General features: G+C 42.8%; 2 protein-coding genes across 9 annotated transcripts; one reads left to right on the forward strand and one right to left on the reverse strand.

Annotated features, from left to right (window-relative positions):
* Positions 1–492: 492 nt before the first annotated feature.
* LOC114481132 (kinesin-like protein KIF20B) lies at positions 493–11436 on the reverse strand. 7 transcript variants are annotated; one of them, XM_028475577.1, is made up of 28 exons: positions 11396–11436; positions 10177–10281; positions 10021–10101; positions 9831–9950; positions 9620–9758; positions 8667–8851; positions 8532–8571; positions 8308–8450; positions 7337–7409; positions 7158–7269; positions 6980–7051; positions 6753–6899; positions 6264–6426; positions 5886–6155; positions 4879–4982; positions 4695–4809; positions 4496–4604; positions 4362–4423; positions 2806–2904; positions 2629–2722; positions 2307–2561; positions 2159–2232; positions 1623–1835; positions 1459–1548; positions 1348–1395; positions 1240–1273; positions 1040–1131; positions 493–658 (listed from the first exon to the last, which is right to left on the reverse strand). In XM_028475577.1, the coding sequence occupies exons 2-28, from the start codon at positions 10279–10281 to the stop codon at positions 572–574; spliced, it is 3126 nt and encodes a 1041-aa protein (XP_028331378.1). In that variant the 5' UTR covers positions 11396–11436; the 3' UTR covers positions 493–571. The 7 variants fall into 7 exon arrangements, with proteins under 7 accessions (XP_028331378.1, XP_028331379.1, XP_028331376.1 ...); XM_028475578.1 differs by lacking the exon at positions 11396–11436 and adding an exon at positions 10660–10763 and having other exon boundaries at positions 10021–10098; XM_028475575.1 differs by lacking the exon at positions 11396–11436 and adding an exon at positions 10660–10763.
* On the forward strand, positions 10635–16389 carry bbs1 (Bardet-Biedl syndrome 1). Of its 2 annotated transcripts, XM_028475579.1 has the most exons (8): positions 10636–11176; positions 11787–11826; positions 12021–12426; positions 13730–13909; positions 14130–14261; positions 14324–14430; positions 15022–15142; positions 15208–16389. In XM_028475579.1, exons 3-8 carry the CDS (start codon positions 12049–12051, stop codon positions 16036–16038), a joined length of 1749 nt encoding a protein of 582 aa, XP_028331380.1. In that variant the 5' UTR covers positions 10636–11176; positions 11787–11826; positions 12021–12048; the 3' UTR covers positions 16039–16389. The 2 variants fall into 2 exon arrangements, with proteins under 2 accessions (XP_028331381.1, XP_028331380.1); XM_028475580.1 differs by lacking the exon at positions 11787–11826 and having other exon boundaries at positions 10635–11176.
* The last annotated feature ends 184 nt before the right edge of the window (positions 16390–16573 follow it).

Here is a 16573-nt window from a genome sequence, read left to right on the forward strand (position 1 = left end):
GAAATGTAGCAAAAATGCATTAAAAGGAGCAAAAATATGGCAAGAAAAAGTAATGAAAACAGGTTAAAATATGGTAAGTTTGGTGCAGTTGCAGAAAAAGGGTAAAAATAAGCAAAAATGGGCTCTTTAATGCATCTGGCGACTCCCTTCCAGTGTCTCACAAATGCAAACTCAATTGGGGTCCTGACCCCAAGGTTTAGACATTAGATTACAGCAAAATTAGGCAAAGGTACAATCATGAACATTTGGAAAAAAACACACAAGAACAACAGATTTTGTGTATTTGTTTTGTCGTTTAGTTTTAGACTGAAGGCCACATGGGGCCTCCAAGCTTTGAAAACACTGTTCTTTACTTTTTGGAGTTCAAAGGTCACAGCATCTCCACAGCTACTCCTACAACATCATAAACAGTCTGTTATTCACTCAGCGCTACTAGTGCAGAGGTTTGGACGTTCTTAGAGTGTGTGAGTGAGAGACATCAGGAGGCACAGCTTCATTCTCTGATTTCTTCTTTATTTTAGAATATTAAAGCACCATATCTTACATAATAAAAGCACACTGGAAGGCAGCCTCACTTCTTGTTTTTTTTGGATCTCAGGTTCCTTGTGATGATCATGTGATCGCTCTCCATTTCCTCCTCTATCGCAACCTGATTGGACTAACACAGGAAGGCTGATTTTAGATGAAGTGTGAAAAACAAAGTGAATAACATTTTGTTTTCTTATTATTATTAAAAATAATACTAATAATATAATGAAACCTGCAATATAGAATACAATTATTTAGTATTGAATCCGTAATGTTTCAATATTGTATAATATAACAATAATAATTAAGCTAGTGTAATATATAAGTAAAATAATAATAATTTATGTGTGCGTCTCCCCCTTAAATATATACAGTACAATATTCAGAAGAAGAAAAATTTCTTAGCATGACACAGCTAATGACGTGTTTAATAATTTTTGAATGGGAAACAGGGAATGTTGTCATCAATTAATAATTAAAATAACTGTCAGAGTGTGTGTGTGTGTCTCACAGGGAGGGGGGAGTCTAGCAGAGCGTCGGGGGCATTGTAGAGCTTCCTCTGTCTGCGCTGAGGTTTGCTGGAATGTTCCGGAACCATGTGAGCTGCACAACACAAAGGGGTCAAAGGTCACTGGTGTCTGATCCCCCCTCACACCTCATTCAAACAGTTTAATAGAAAAAGAAACATTTAGGCTCCTCCCCCTGCCTTACCTGTAGGCCGGAGACTCTGTGGTGAGATGATCAGCTGTTAATACAAGAAGAAGAAACAGGTGAGGTTTTACCTGTGACATCATCAATGACATCATTGCTGTGACTCACCTGTGGGTTCTTCAGTCGATTCCTCTTACTGTCACTGGACATCAGCTCCTGGAGGAGAGAGAGAAGAGGGTGAAAAAGATGGTGATGGTGATGAAGATGATGATGACTGACCTCCACCTCATAACTCTTCCTCTTCTTCGCTGTTCCTCTGGCAGTTCTTCTCACGATGCTGTTGGAGCTTTGTGGAGGAGAGCTGAGGACCTGAAAGAAAACAGGCTTGAACAACCTGTGTGTGTGTGTGTGTGTGTGTGTGTGTGTGTGTGTGTGTGTCTCACCTGTCCTCCAGGCTTGTCCCGACGCCTATTCTCCTTCTCCTCCTCCTCCCTCTGAAGGAGCAGAAGCTCCGCCTTCAAGCTGCTGATGCAGCGACTCTTCTCCTCTGATTGGCTCTCCAGCTGCTGGAGGCGTGTGCGAGCAACGGTGAGCTGCTCCGATTGGTTGTTCAATCTGTCCGTATGCTGCGTGAGCTGAGCCCGCAGCTCACTCACCTGTTCACAGGACTGCACACTTTAACACAAGAGCTCTTCACAATAAAAGCCTTGTTTTCACAATCAAAGCCCCGTTTTCACAGTAAAAGCCCTGTTCTCACAATAAAAGCCTGTTTTTACAGTAAAAGCCTGTTTTCACTATAAAAGCCATGTTTTCATAGCATAAGTCCCATTCTCACAATAAAAGCCTGTTTTCACAATAAAAGCCCTGTTTTCAAAATAAAAGCCTAGTAAAAGTCCTGTTTTCACAATAAAAGCAGCATTTTCACAGTAAAAGCCATATTTTGCCAGTGAAAGACTTGATTTCAAAGTAAAAGCAGTACCTGAGTGTGTAGGAGGTCCAGGTTCTTATTCTTCTCCTCCAGAGATGGACACACACACACACACCTGTCCAGGTCTGACAAAGAGAGAGGGGGGGGGGGGGGGTTAAATTAGAGGACTATGCATACGTGCCCACGCACACTTACTTACCTGACAGCTCCTCCACCTTGCTCTCCAGCTGAACCAGCTCCTCCTTCAGCTCCTTTAGCTGCTCCTCCAGCCTATAGTTTTCCTCCTTCTGCTTCAGGAGTTCCTCCTCCTTCTTTCTCAGCTCCTCCTCCTTTACCTTAACATCCTCCTCTCTTCTCCTCCTCCACCCTTCTTCTCGCTCCATCAATCTAGCGATGGTCTCCTCCTTCTTGTCATTCTCCTCCTGTAGCCTCCAAATCTCCTCCTCTAAGATCTCTGAGACCAGAGGTTTTGTTACCATGGAAACAAACAACGTTGGTCGTGTGTGTGCGTGTATCTTCACCTCTGCTCCTTGCTGCTCCTCTTCTTCTCTCCTCCTGAGGATCGTCTCTTTGTCTGCTCTGCTCCTCTTCCTCTCCCGCTGACCTGCTCACCCTCTGAGGATCACGCAGAGCACACGGGTCATGTGACAGTCACGTGACCTCCTCACATACTCTGATGATACACTGATGGAACTCACCTCAGCATTTAGAGCCGTCTGCAGCTCACTAATGACATCGTCCTTCTGTTCACACGCCTTCATCAGCTCTGAGACTTTTAGCTGCTGCTGACGCAACATCTACAGACAGACACACAGACAGACAAACAGACAAAGACACCAATACGGGTGTGCATTGCCATGAATCTGACAATACGATACGATTCACAATTTCAATATCACAATACAATATGTACAAAATGGTATGAAATATAATTTATTTCATGTTTTTTAAAACTTGCGAGAACCAGTAGATGGTGACTAACTGTAATTCAAGTACAAACATCAAAAACAAGTGGAATGTTTATCAAAGTGTCCAATTGTGTTTTTCAAAAAAGTTTAACTTTAGGTTCAGATTCTGATTCTGTTAAGTTCTTAAATTCTGTAAATCTATTAAAGTGTCCAGTATGTTTTACAGGGTTCCTACACTTTTTTCACAATGCTTTTTCAAAACTTTTTCAAAATATTTTACTAAATTTCCATGACTTAGTTCTGAACCGCTGAGATCTATTCTACCAAAAATGAGCGGGGCTTTCCAGTGTACTAGAGCAACAGCGCTCTGACAGTGTGCCACGGTTAGTAACAAAAAGTGTTACAGGGAATACAAGTTGTGAGTCCATCACTTATTTATCATATAGCGTTCTACAATGGCACAATTTTGCAATATTTTTAAATAACAATGCATTAGCTACAACTAAGTGCTACCATGTTAAACTACAATTTCAATTAGCAGACACTTTTATCCAAAGTGATGTACAACACAAGGTGGTCGGGTTAAGGAACTTGCTTAACATCACTTTGAGATAACGCTTAATATCTTTGGGGTTTAGTATATTTTAAACATTGAAACAAAAAAGGCTATATTTCCAAAACAGTTAAATAATTCCATGACTTTCCAAGACTAGAAAATTGTTTTTCAAATTCCATAACTTTTCCAATGCATTGAGGAGTGAGGTAGTTTAACAAGGTCCGATGGTGCGTTCACTGACACCTAGTGGCTGGGCGTTTATGTGCTATGCTAATGTTAGCTGAATTAAATGGGCCTTTTTGTTAAAAAACCTGATTAAAAATCACTTTTTTTGGATTGATGCAATTATCGCGCGGTGAAATGTTGCGATAGATATCGTCAAATCAATTTTTTTTCTCACACCCTTATCTCCTTGCACCCAAAACCAAAAATAAGAGGCGACCGGGCAGGGATTTAAGACTAAAAAAGGCCAAATTCAACAAAACTTTTACCATTTTTTAAACCTTCAATACTGTTATTTAAAACATGGTGTGATTTCTTCATGACTTTACCACAAATTATTTAGAAGCCATTACTCTTACACCATTACATTACGTCTTTTTAACAGATGTCGATTAATCTGTAAAATGCCAAATCAGGCTCTACTTTTTTTGTTAAAAATACCCAATTAAAAAGATTGATTTGGACATTTTTTTGAATCGATTTGATAATCGTACGGTGAAATATCGTCATATTTTGCTGAATCAATTTTCCCATACACACCACTGAGTTAGGGGAGACACCGACGTACCTCGTTGGCTTTCTGCAGCTGATCATGTGACTGCTGCTTCTCCAACCGTAGAGTCTCCAGCTCTGTAGGTCACAAAGGTCAAAGGTCATGATGTGTATGTGGACATATGTGTGCTTGTGGGTGTGTGTGAGTACCTTGTGTGTGCGTGTGCAGACAGGCGGTCACACACTCTGCGTCCTGTCTGATCTTGATCAGGTCATCACTCATGGAGCAGATGATTCCCTTCAGCAGAGACTGTTCCTCCTGTGAGCCAATCAGCATCAAGAGCTCAGTGACGGGGCTGCTAGGAAACATAGCCTTGAGGGTTGGGGGCGGGGGTGGGGTGGAGCTTACCAGGGAACCTTTGACCTCTGATGAGCTTCCCATCTTAGCAATCAGATTCTTCAGGATATCCACTCGTTTCTCAGCGCGCTCCTCCAGGAGCTGCTTCTCCATCTCCAGACGCTCCCTGACCAATGAGAAGCAGGGGGCGTGGTCAGCTGACCGTGGTTACCTGAGAACATGTGACCAACTGTACCTGTAGTCTTTCTCCATGTTGTTGAAGAGCTCCATGAACTCTGCACTGACTTCTTCTCTGATGTGGGCCTCCAAAACCAAACGTAGCTCGGCTTCTTTGTCAGCCTGACCCAGGCACGCACACGCACACACACACACACACAGGGATAAACACACTATAGAACTGTTTTTTAACCTTGGGGTCGTGACACCATGTGGTGTTGCTTGTAATTTAAACAAGGTCATCTGAAATATCTGGTAATTACTGATTACAAAATACATATTACTCATTTTATCACCTCTAGCTCAGACATGGACAGCGGGGGCCACTTGCGGCCCACGATTGAATTTTGTGTGGCCCCCAAAGTAAACAAACAAAATAAATAAAAGTAACGCACACAAAAATAACAAAGAAATTTACAAAATTACAACTAAAATACACTAAATGACTCAAAAAAACTAAAATTACAGAAAAATATGCAAAAGAAATCTAAAATGTGAACAGAAGCACACAAAATTAATTGAAAGTTTTACAAGGTGACTAGAAATACACAAAAATAACAAGGAAATACATGAATTGACAACACAAACACATAAAATGCCTCAAAGAAACATACAAAATTAATTACTGACTAAAAATATATATACATTTTTTCCCCCACAAAAATAGCAAAAGAAATCTAAAATGTGAATAGAAAAACAAAATTACCCAAAAGTTGCACAAGGTGACTAAAAACACACAAAATGAACCTAAAATTTGACAAGATGACTAGAAATGTATAAATTGACAAAAAATACACAAAACACCTCAAAGAAACATACAAAATGAATTACTGATTAAAAACATATTGAATTTTTTGTATTATTAAATTCGTATTATCATTAATATAAATCTAGTTCAAATAAAACACAGTATGAAAATATCTGAACTACTTATGATCAAATAATTATTCTAGAAAAAAAAGAGTCTTTGGGGGTCGCCAGAAATTTGAGATATGGAAATGTGTGTGTGTATAAACACTCTCTAACCTCTTCTTCCATGATCTGGTCTTCCTCCTGTGGCTCCGCCTCCAGCACAGTTCCCTCCATCACACTTTCTTCCTCTTCCTCCTCCTCTTCCTCGCCATCTTCATCCTCCATCACGTCCTCCAGGTTTGTTTCCCAGGCAACCATTGAGCTCTTCCTCCCTTTTCCCCCAAAGCTCCGCCCCATCTCCTCGTCTATGATCATGGAGAGCTCCAGGGCCGACCTGTGGGGGGCGCCGTCGGGGACAGATGACCTGGAGTTCAACACCACCACCTGGACACGTGAAAATTGTTACACACACACAGAGTTCACACATTCCACATCAACACGAGACATGGTGTGTGTGTGTGTGTGTGTGTGTGTGTGTGTGTGTGTGATGACCTTCTGAGCGAGTGCGGAGAACTTGAGGACGTTGACTGTCTCGTCGAAGCAGAAGGAGTTCTGACTGATGTTCACCACCATGGAGACCCTCCCAGCACCACAGAAGAAGAACTGCAGGAAGTGAGTCAGCTTGGACTCCCTGAAAGGAACATGATGCTGGAACCTACACACACACACACGCACACACACAATTCTCAATTTTTCCGCAAAGCTTGCATTTCTTACAAACATGTCCACAAAATTCCTCCAAATTACACAAAAACTGGTTGAAAAAAGAATTTTTTAAGTGAAGATCCAGCCGGGACTGATATTAAAAACTAAGGCACGATTGAATAAAAAAAGTCAATTATCTGAACTCAATTACGATTCACAACAGCAACAGATTTTTTCAATTTCAATTATAATTATCTCATTATTTTAATTAATTATAAATTACGCAATTACGATTATAACTGACCCCAACCCTGACCCACACACACAGTGTCTTACTTGGAGGTCTGGTTGAGCTTCATGGCGTGGATGCACTTTCCCAGCGTCAGCAGAGAACTGTTGATGTTTCCAGCCTCCTTCAGCCTTTCTCCAGTGTTCTGAGTCCGTGAGCAGCGCTCTGAACCTGCCAGGTCACACAGCACCAGCCTGCACACACACACACACACACACTTAATAACACACACACACACACACACACTATGACATCACCTAAGCCCGAGTCTTACTCGCTGATGCCGAGGACTCTGGGAACGCCAACGTCATCCACTCGTAGGATCCTGATGGAAAAGATGCTGTGACTGCACACAGAACCGCACAGTATAGATCAGTCTCACACACACACACATAGAACTAGAGTGTGTAGATCAGACACTGTAGAGCTGCAGTGTATAGATTAGAACCCACCTTCTGCTGGACTGATGGTTCAGTCTGGTGGAACACACACTCTGGTTCCTCCTCCCGATCTTCATCACTCTGTAAGCTTCTTCTGAGCTGCTCACCTGAACCCAACGCAGGTCTGACACACACATACACACACATCAACACAACTCTCACACGCACACACCTAAAAACATCAGCGCTACCTTTGATGAAGGAGTTTCCTTTGACATCCTGAGACAGACGCAGCACCGCCCTCTTGTGGTGGCCATTTGGAACCTGAACATTAATCAGAACACATTGACCCTCATTTATCAACGTGAAAACAGGTGCATATTTGAGTTCACATTGTGTCGTACAACAGGACCAACATGTGATTTATTAAACATTGGTATGTGACCAATCCCAGTGTACAAATGATCAGGTGTTTATTAAATGCTGCGGTTGAATTCCATCATCATTAACATGTTACGCCCTCCTGTTTTGGGAGGTCAAACGGGGAAAGAAACTTTCCCAAAATGAAAATTGTCATCCTCACTAAGGTGGAGTAAAACAAAGGTGTTTTTTTTGACAGTGTGAAAACTGGACTTAGAAGCGCTTATTAAAACGCTCTGTGGAAGAGAATTAGCTACTGAACAGGTGACATCTGCCCCCCTGTGTGCGCTGCGAGCAACTTCACACAGAGACCCTGGAGACAAACACGAATATGACGTTTATATCAGCATCCGTCTGCACACTTTAGGCAATAAAAAACACATTAAAAGAAATTAATGATTACAAAGCCTTTAAAAAAAAAAAAAAAAAGCCTTAGAAATTACTAAATGTTGTTTCATGTCTGTTTCAGCCAATTTCACCAACAATTCCTCACATTACCGCTTACTACAGCACATTAGAGATAGTTTAAGGAACTATTTACATTTAAAGGCATTAATGAGAACAAATTTCCTCTGTACAGATTTTCACTGGGGCTGTACGGAGGTAATAGGAGCCTATCTGCTCTTGTGCTCTTGCTCGGTATCAGAGTTTACCAGCAGGGTTATACAGTATTCCATGGATGGAAAACCAAAAATGTGGTATCAGTAATAACGTCTATTTTTTGTTTTTTTAAATCGCTCAGATCTGAACAAGCCAACGGTTGATAAATGAGGGCCTAGGTGTCAGTGTGTGTGATGTGTACCTGTTCAAGCAAGTCGTGGATGTTGTCATTGTAAATCTCACAGAATGAAACCCAGACTGAGAATTTAACGTTTGACGAGACGTCCAGAGAGAAAGAATCGCATTCAGAGAAACTGCTCCCGCTGTCGGTGCTAAGAGACGAACCTACACACAAACAAACAGTGGCCAGAAATTAAATGAATGTAGCTAAAGTCAGACTCACTCCACTTTCAGAAACTAATGTACCTTCAAGGAAAGCAGATCTTCCAGATGAACTCTTCTCGCTCTGCAGAGACACAAACAGACAATCTGTCAATCATCTCCTAGTGTCTGTAGTGTCTCTTCTCTGTGTGTGTGTGTGTTCCTGTCAGATGCTCTGACCTCCTTCCACAGTCTCAGCAGGTTCCTCTTGCTGGTGATCTGGGCCGTCTGTTGCTCCGCTGTCAGTCGGCTGTAGTCTCTGCATCGCTGTGGCTTCAGGTCCGAGCGGCTGTACAGACGCCCCTCGATGCTGCTAAAGATGGCTGACAGAGAGCGAGGAAGCAGACCAGAGTCGTGCTCTGGACCTGAGAAAAGACAGAGAGACAGACGGTAAGGACAGAATGACTTGCAGGTTTTGGTTCCCGAAAAGAAAATTATTATAAACGAGAAAAATATGCATTACCACGACAATGCAAGTAGGAATGCAAAAAATAGTTGCTATATCCTTTGGCTGTATGTGTTTATGGTCAATGAAGACAAGTTTGTACACATTACCAAAAGCTGAGATACTCAGATAGTATAAACAGCATTGCATTAAGTCATTGAGGATTTAACACACATTTATTTAGAGTCAAGGATACAGACATTGTGCAAGGCAAGATTTGGACCAGAATCCATTGATTATTGTTCAAAGAAAGGTAGAGGCAGGGGTCACTGCAAAATGTATAAAAAATTATTTTGTCAGAGTTCAACCTCTACAAAGTAGATGGATTTGTTAATTAGAAAATGAACAACATGTTGGTGTTGAAATCGTGTCTCTGAGTTAAATATTGACAGAGGTATAGCAGTTTACAATAGAAGCATAAAACCTATTATTATATTAAAAATAAAAGTGTTAGCATTTTACAAATTAGATAGCAGCATTGCCACTGAGCAGTGGAACATTTTGACATTTGAATGGTGGAAATGGGATAAGAATTGGCAAGTTCCCACAGTTATTCAAATGTAAACAAAAAGTATCAAAATAAAATCAGACTATTGTCTCAGAGAATATAAATCAGTAAATAAAGTGTACTGTTCAGTAAAGCTTTTAGTTTTTTGGGGTTTGTAAACCTTTGAACGTGTGTACGCACCAACAAAGGTGAAGGTCTTCCCAGCATTGGTGACACCGTAGGTGAAGACCAGACTGTTTCCTCCCTGGATGACGTCTCTGACCAATCCATGGACGGAACCCTCAAACACTGTCCTCTGACTGGACTCTGGAGCAAATACCTGTACACAACAACAACAACAGTCTTACATGCACGTTCCTGTGTGCGAAGGTTGAGAGTGAAGTAAAGTTACCTGTGTGAAGGTGAACCTCTGTGCGGTTTGTGGGGGGGGCTTGTCGCCCTGTCGGTTTGTCAGAAAGCTCCTGGGGTCCCTGAGGATCACGGTGTCCGAGCCTTCCATTCTAACACAGCTCTGTAAAAAAAACCCATAAGCTCAGTTTTCCCCTGGGCTGCCCTAACCTGCATCTGAGCAGGAAACTCACCTGTGATTCTGCACCCTCAGCAGCAGTGATTGGCCGAATCCTCAGATAGACTTGCAGGTTTTCACTCTGAGAAACATCCTGCTGGAAGACAGGTGGTTTGATTGTGAACTCTGACCTATGACACACCCCTCCACCCCCTCTCATAGGTGGTCCTACCTGTGCTGGCAGTGCTGCGAACTCATCCTGAAGATTTCTGCAAATGTCCTCAACTTCAATCGGTTCATGATGCTCCGGTTTACCGTTTAGACAAGACTCCATCATCTACAAACACACACACATATGCATTTACAATCATTACAATTAGCAAACTACACACACACATTAAACAAATACACTGTAAACACACACATTGACTAGCTTCAGTAAACACAGAATTCAACAAACTATCATAAACTACAAAAAGTTCCCACATAAACACTGACAATGTGCAAACAATAAACACCACTAAACTTTAAACAATTAACAAATACAAAACATGAGTTACCGGATGTGGGATATTTAAAAAGCCACTGTTGTTGTTAGCATTAGCCACAGCTAGCTGCTCCATCCTCGGTTATTGTTTAAGGTGTGCTAAGAAAACTGCAAGTCGTGCATAGTTATATCTAACATCTCAAAAGCTCGATTTAAACTGTGACTCACTGTGCTTGTCTTTAATTCCGTATCTTAGACGGACACAGCAGATAGCTGTTGTTAGCTATGTTTGCTAACGTTCGCGCGGCTCTGTTCAAACCAAAAATAACGGACCAATCAGGAGTCGCGCTTTGCTTACGCAAATATCTCGTTTCCGGTTAAGATCTCACGGTGTTCACATAATGGAAACTCTTTTTTCCGTTTTATTTATTTAACAAATAATTATAATAAAGGTATTAGAAACGTAATATATAATTAATTTCACTATTTGTAATAATTTTCAGGAGTGGCAGACGTGTGTGACGTCATCCGGAGTGGCCGGGGGTTTAAAGGGTTTAAAGGATTAGAGCCGCAGAGAAGCGAGAAATACACAAAATTGCACACGAATACACTCACACACACAAACACAAACCTACTGACACACAGGAATACACACTGACCGGAAACACTGAACAGGGGCAGCGACGGACGCGCAACCCCGGTTGCCTTGGTAACGGTGAGAGCGACGACTCCGGTGTGTTTACAGGTCAGTGTTTATATAGTTATTATAACATATTTATAGCGTTTAAATTAGGCTATAGCAGCCAAAAGAATAGTTCTATCTGCTCAGTTTAGCTAACGGATAGCATAGGATTATAGCAGGCTTGTCCGTGGTAGAGCAGGAGTGAGAAATTAGTAAATTAAAAGAAAGTGTCTATTCGTACGGTTGCCGTACGGACAACCCTGGTGCTATTGGTACATTTACCGAAGTACACGTACGTAGCCTCTTAGGATTAGGTTTACGGTTAGGTTTAGTCTTAGTCACGTGACCAAAATGGCCAATGGGGGGCTGTGTATTGATACGGCAACCGTACGGATAGCCACCGCCAAATACACAGAGAAAGCTTCAACACTCTGTACATTTTTGGTTTGTGTTTATTTCAGCATGTCATTACTGCAGTGTAACCATGGTTGCCCCTACCTGCAGTGTAACCATGGTTACCCCTACCTGCAGCTGTAACCATGGTTATCGACAAGGCCTCCTTTCCTTTCTTTGCCTCGCTCTGATTCTTCATTATTGAATAAACTTACATTTGTGTCTGAAAGTGTTACAGTGAATCAGTAGGAGAAGTTCATTGTGTAACTTTGTGTTACAGGGCCAGACAACAGGAGGACATCTGTTAAATATTCAGACAGGTGAAGATACGATAACATATACAGACTTTCTCTTAATTTTCCGTCTCTTCCATATGATTCAGTCTTTTCTTGTGTTTCGTTCTTTCCCTTATGTTTCAGTCTTTTCCGTGTGTTTAATTCTTTTTCATTCTTTTCAGTCTTGTTCATGTGTTTCATTTTTTTCCGTGTGTTTAAGTTTTTCCCGTATGTTTCAGTCTCTCCCGTGTGTTCCTGCTGGTCATCATGTCCGTGGGCGAGGCCAGCACCGATGGAGGGAAATGGCTGGATGCCCACTACGACCCGGTGGCCGGCCTCCACACCTTCTCGTCCTGCGTGGCGCTGGCCGACCTGAGTGGTGACGGGGACAGCCGGCTGGTGCTGGGCGACCTGGGCTCGGCCGGCTCGGGCATGAAACTGAAGGTGTACCGTGGCACGGTGCTGACCAATGAGAGCTCTCTGCTGGACCTGCCGGCCGGACTGGTTTCCTTCTTCATGGATCTGCACGAGCCCAGGATCCCCGCCGTCGCCGTGGCGTCCGGACCCTGTATCTACGTCTACAAGAACCTGAGGCCGTACTTTAAGTTCACTCTGCCCGGACTGGAGATCAACACGCTGGAACAGGTCTGTGATATCAGCCAACAGACAGACTACAGACAGAGTATGGAAAGCCCTTTTACATTTAATAGTTAAATTTGACTATTCAGAATTAACATTATAGATATCAACAACATAATTGTGACAAAGTTAGAGATATCTGCATTCAGTTTTGACTAGTCACAATGACTAGTCAAAACTAGTCAAAACTGACTTGCAGATATCTGTAACTGAGTTTTGACTTGTCGAAACTGTTTAAAGATATCTGTAATTACATTGTGACTATTGTCAAAATCATGTCCATTGGATACTGATCCCAATGATCTGGAGTGGAGAAGAGGAAACATCAACATCAATAACAGTATTCTTGGCAGAAGAAATGGCGGTTGCGGTCATTGGTAAGATAGTTAGGAAATACCATGAAATAGAACAAAGTTATAATCAAGGACTTTGTGGGCTGCTCCGACATGATGCATAAAAGTGCTAAGGTAGCAATCCACTCTGGCCTCCCACGCACCGCTAGCCCCTCCTCCTACCTGTCATAACTTCTGTCACAATTAAAGATGTGATATCTGCAATATCAATATGTCTAGTCGAAACTCTCTTTCAAGACATCTGTAATTACATTTTGACTAGTCATAATTAAAGTTAAAGATATCTTGAATTTGAGATATCTCTAACCACAATTAATTTAAAGATATCTCTAACTCGATATCTGCAACTAAATTATGACTCTCCGTAAATCTAGTTTGAGATATCTACAAGTTCATTTTGACGAGGCATAATTCCAGTTCAAGATATGTATAACGTAATTTTGACTAGTTAAAACGCTATTAAAGATATCTACAAATGCCATGAAAGATATCTTTAATGGAGGGGAGTTTAAGATATCTTCATTTGGAATCGTGACTAGTCAGAATGAAATTGTAGATATCTCAAATTTGAGTTCTGGATAGTCATAAGTCAGTTGCAGATATGCACGTCTCACATTGCACCTATTCATAACTGAATTAAAGATATCTGTAATGACAAAGCCCTACACATCAATAGGGAAAGAGACGTCATTTTTCCTTGGAGGAATTACGTTGTGGATATCTGAAATAACAATTGTTGATAGGAAGATTATCATTGTTGATATCTGAAATGTTCATTTTGACTAGGAAGAATGAAATTGCAGAAATCTATATTACATATCCAGACTAGCTATTCATTATCAAAAGGGATTGCCACAGACAGACTACAGACTTCTGTACTGTAGATCGTTTTTGGTGGTGCCTTTGCTGTAGCTCCTCCCTCAGACCTGTGATGTCACTGTGCTCTGATTGGTCAGGACGTGTGGCGGCAGGTGAGGGAAGGGCAGATAGATCCGTCCACCTTAAAGGAGATGTTGGAGAGTTTGAGGACGTCTGACGTTCCGCTCTCAGCGCGTTCTCTGCACCTTCTGTCTCTGGACGTGGAACAAGCCGAGCAGTTTGTTCACCTGCACAAGCAGCAGCCAATCAGGCGGCAGGTAAGGCTGCAGTCACATGACTCACACACTCTCCATCTTTATGGTCACGACCACCTAACAGTGTAAATTAAGAATGTCTTACAAACAATAAATAAATAATCAATGAAATATTAATAAATATCTATTGAGAAACCAAGACAAGAATATCTCCAATTATCAGAGCTGTTCTTGATTGCTGACATGACACTCTGCCTGCGCTCTGATTGGTTGGTTATTTTAGACAGTGATCACGTGCATGGGGACGCTGAAGAAAAGCACGGCGGACGAGGACGGCGTGAGCTGCCTCGTCATCGGCACGGAGAGCAGCCACGTCTTCATCCTTGACCCCGAGGCCTTCATCATCCTCACCAAGGTTGGCAGCCCACTTAAACCAGACTGTTGTGAACTGGCGTGACTCAGCCCCTTTTCCTGCAGATGGAGCTTCCGGCTCCTCCCACCAGAATGGACGTAACGGGACAGTTCGACGTGGAGTTTCGCATCACGGTGGCATGTCGTAACGGAAACATCTACATCCTACGCAGGTTTGTTCTCAGGTTGTTAAGGATGGTCACTAATGGTTAACAATGAGTTAGTAATGGTTAATGATGGGTTAGTGATGGTTAATGATGGTGAGTAATGGTTAAACATGGTTTAGTGATGGTTAATGATGGATTAGTGATGGGTAATAATGTGTTAGTTATAATTAATAGATGGTTAGTGGTGGTTAATGATGGTGAGTAATTGTTAAACATGGTTTAGTGATGGTTAATGTTAGTTAATCATGGGTTAGTGATGGTTAATGATTGGTTAGTAATGGTTAATCATGGTTTAGTGATGTTTAATGTTGGTTTATAGTGGGTTAACAATGGTTATCATGGGTTAGTCATGGTTAATGTTGGTTAATGATGGTAAATTATGGGTTAATGATGGTCAATGATGGTTAATAATGGTTAATGATGGTTTAGTAGCGTTAGTGATTGTTAGTCATGGTTATTTATGGTAATAGAGGCTTAGTCATGATTGATGATGGTTAATAGAGTTAGTGATGGTTTAGTGGCGTTGGTGTCAGTTAATGATGGGAGCTGTGGTAGATTTGTGCTGGAGTTTCAGACTGGATGTGTTTTTGTCCTCAGGGAGTCAGACAGACCAAAGTACTGCATTGAGCTGTCGTCTCACGCCGTGGGTTTGGTGCGTGTGGGGAAGAACGTGGTGGTGGGCTGCACCGACGAGAGTCTGCAGGGCTTCACTCAGAAGGTGAACGTGATGCGTCTCTGACATCAGCTCCTGATGTTCAGCTCACTGTAGGTTTGTGTCCTCAGGGGAAGAAGCTGTGGAGGACCGTCCTCCCCGCGCCCATCACCACCATGGCAGCCATGGATCTGCCCACGCGGGGTTTCCAGGGTGTCCTGGTGGGCGTGGCCAGTTGCGAGGTACTGCTGTTCCGGCACAAGAACCTGCTGAGCTCCGTCCGGATGCCTGACGCCGTCAGCAGCATCTGCTTCGGCCGCTACGGCCGAGAAGACGGAACCCTCATCATGACCACCAAGGGCGGTGGTCTGATGGTGAAGATCCTGAAGAGGACAGCAGCGTTCGAGGACAGGGACGGCGCCCCCGGGCCTCCTCAGGCCCAGAGCATCCGACTCAACGTCCCCAAGAAGACCAAGCTGTACGTGGACCAGACGCTGCGTGAGCGTGAGAGTGCGCCGGCCATGCACCGCGCCTTCATGATGGACCTGAGCCGTCTGCGGCTAGCAGCGGCCAAGGCCATGGTGAAGGTGCTGGAGTGCAGCTTGACGCCCGTGTCCTCCGGCGTGGGCCAGCCGCTGAAGATCAACGCCGTGGTTCAGGGACTCGGGCCTGCCTTCAAACTCACCCTCAACGTGCAGAACACGGCGGCGTGCCGGCCTGTCATGGACTTGGCCATCAGCTTCCAGTATGACCAGAGTCTGTACCGCGTCCGCACACCGTTCCTCAGGATCCCTCTGCTGGTGCCCGGCATCATCTACCCCCTGGAGACGTTCGTAGACTGCACTAGCGATAAGGGTGTGTCTGACATCATCAAGGTGTTTGTCCTGCACGGCGGACGCAGCGCCCCGCTGCTGACCGCACACATCAACATGCCCGTGAGCGAAGGACTGACACTGAACTGACAGGACAACGCAACAACGAGACAAGACAAGAGGACAACACAACGAGACAAGAGGCTGACATGACATCAAGACAAGAGGACAAAACAACAAAGAAACAAAAGGACAACACAACATAGCAACAAGACAAGAGGTAGTCACAACAATGAGACAAGAGAACAACACAACAACGAGATGAGAAGACGACTCATTGAGACGATAGGAGCGTGGAACAACAGTTTATCAGTTTCATGCCATGTGAGCTTTTAGAAACAACAGCAGTTGTACAAGTGAGCTGTATATAGTTTTAACATTATTGAATGTCGACCAACACTTCCCGTTTGAGAACCTTTCAAAATAAAAAAAACAGTTTGACCTGTGAGTAGCAGATTTCATAAACATATCATTTGACCTGTTTCATTTAAGGTTAGAAATAATTAATTATTAACCTGTTTATCTCATCTACTTTACTGTAAACCATAAAACCAACAGAACAGGAAGCCTTAGAGGACTTTCAGTAAACGATGTAAAGTCTGTGACGAGAAGAGAACACGTTTGA

This window comes from Gouania willdenowi, chromosome 19, assembly GCF_900634775.1.
Source record: "Gouania willdenowi chromosome 19, fGouWil2.1, whole genome shotgun sequence".
Taxonomy (NCBI): domain Eukaryota; kingdom Metazoa; phylum Chordata; class Actinopteri; order Blenniiformes; family Gobiesocidae; genus Gouania; species Gouania willdenowi.

Coding starts and splice junctions, on each gene's coding strand:
- LOC114481132 (XM_028475571.1), bottom strand. CDS start 10,567: ATGGAGCAGCTAGCTGTGGCTAATGCTAACAACAACAGTGGCTTTTTA. Junction 6,427..6,752: donor AAGCTCAACCAGACCTCCAA/GTAAGACACTGT, acceptor GTGTGTGTGTAG/GTTCCAGCATCATGTTCCTT. Junction 1,274..1,347: donor ATCGACTGAAGAACCCACAG/GTGAGTCACAGC, acceptor TTGTATTAACAG/CTGATCATCTCACCACAGAG.
- bbs1 (XM_028475580.1), top strand. CDS start 12,049: ATGTCCGTGGGCGAGGCCAGCACCGATGGAGGGAAATGGCTGGATGCC. Junction 13,910..14,129: donor AGCAGCCAATCAGGCGGCAG/GTAAGGCTGCAG, acceptor TGGTTATTTTAG/ACAGTGATCACGTGCATGGG. Junction 14,431..15,021: donor AACATCTACATCCTACGCAG/GTTTGTTCTCAG, acceptor TTTTGTCCTCAG/GGAGTCAGACAGACCAAAGT.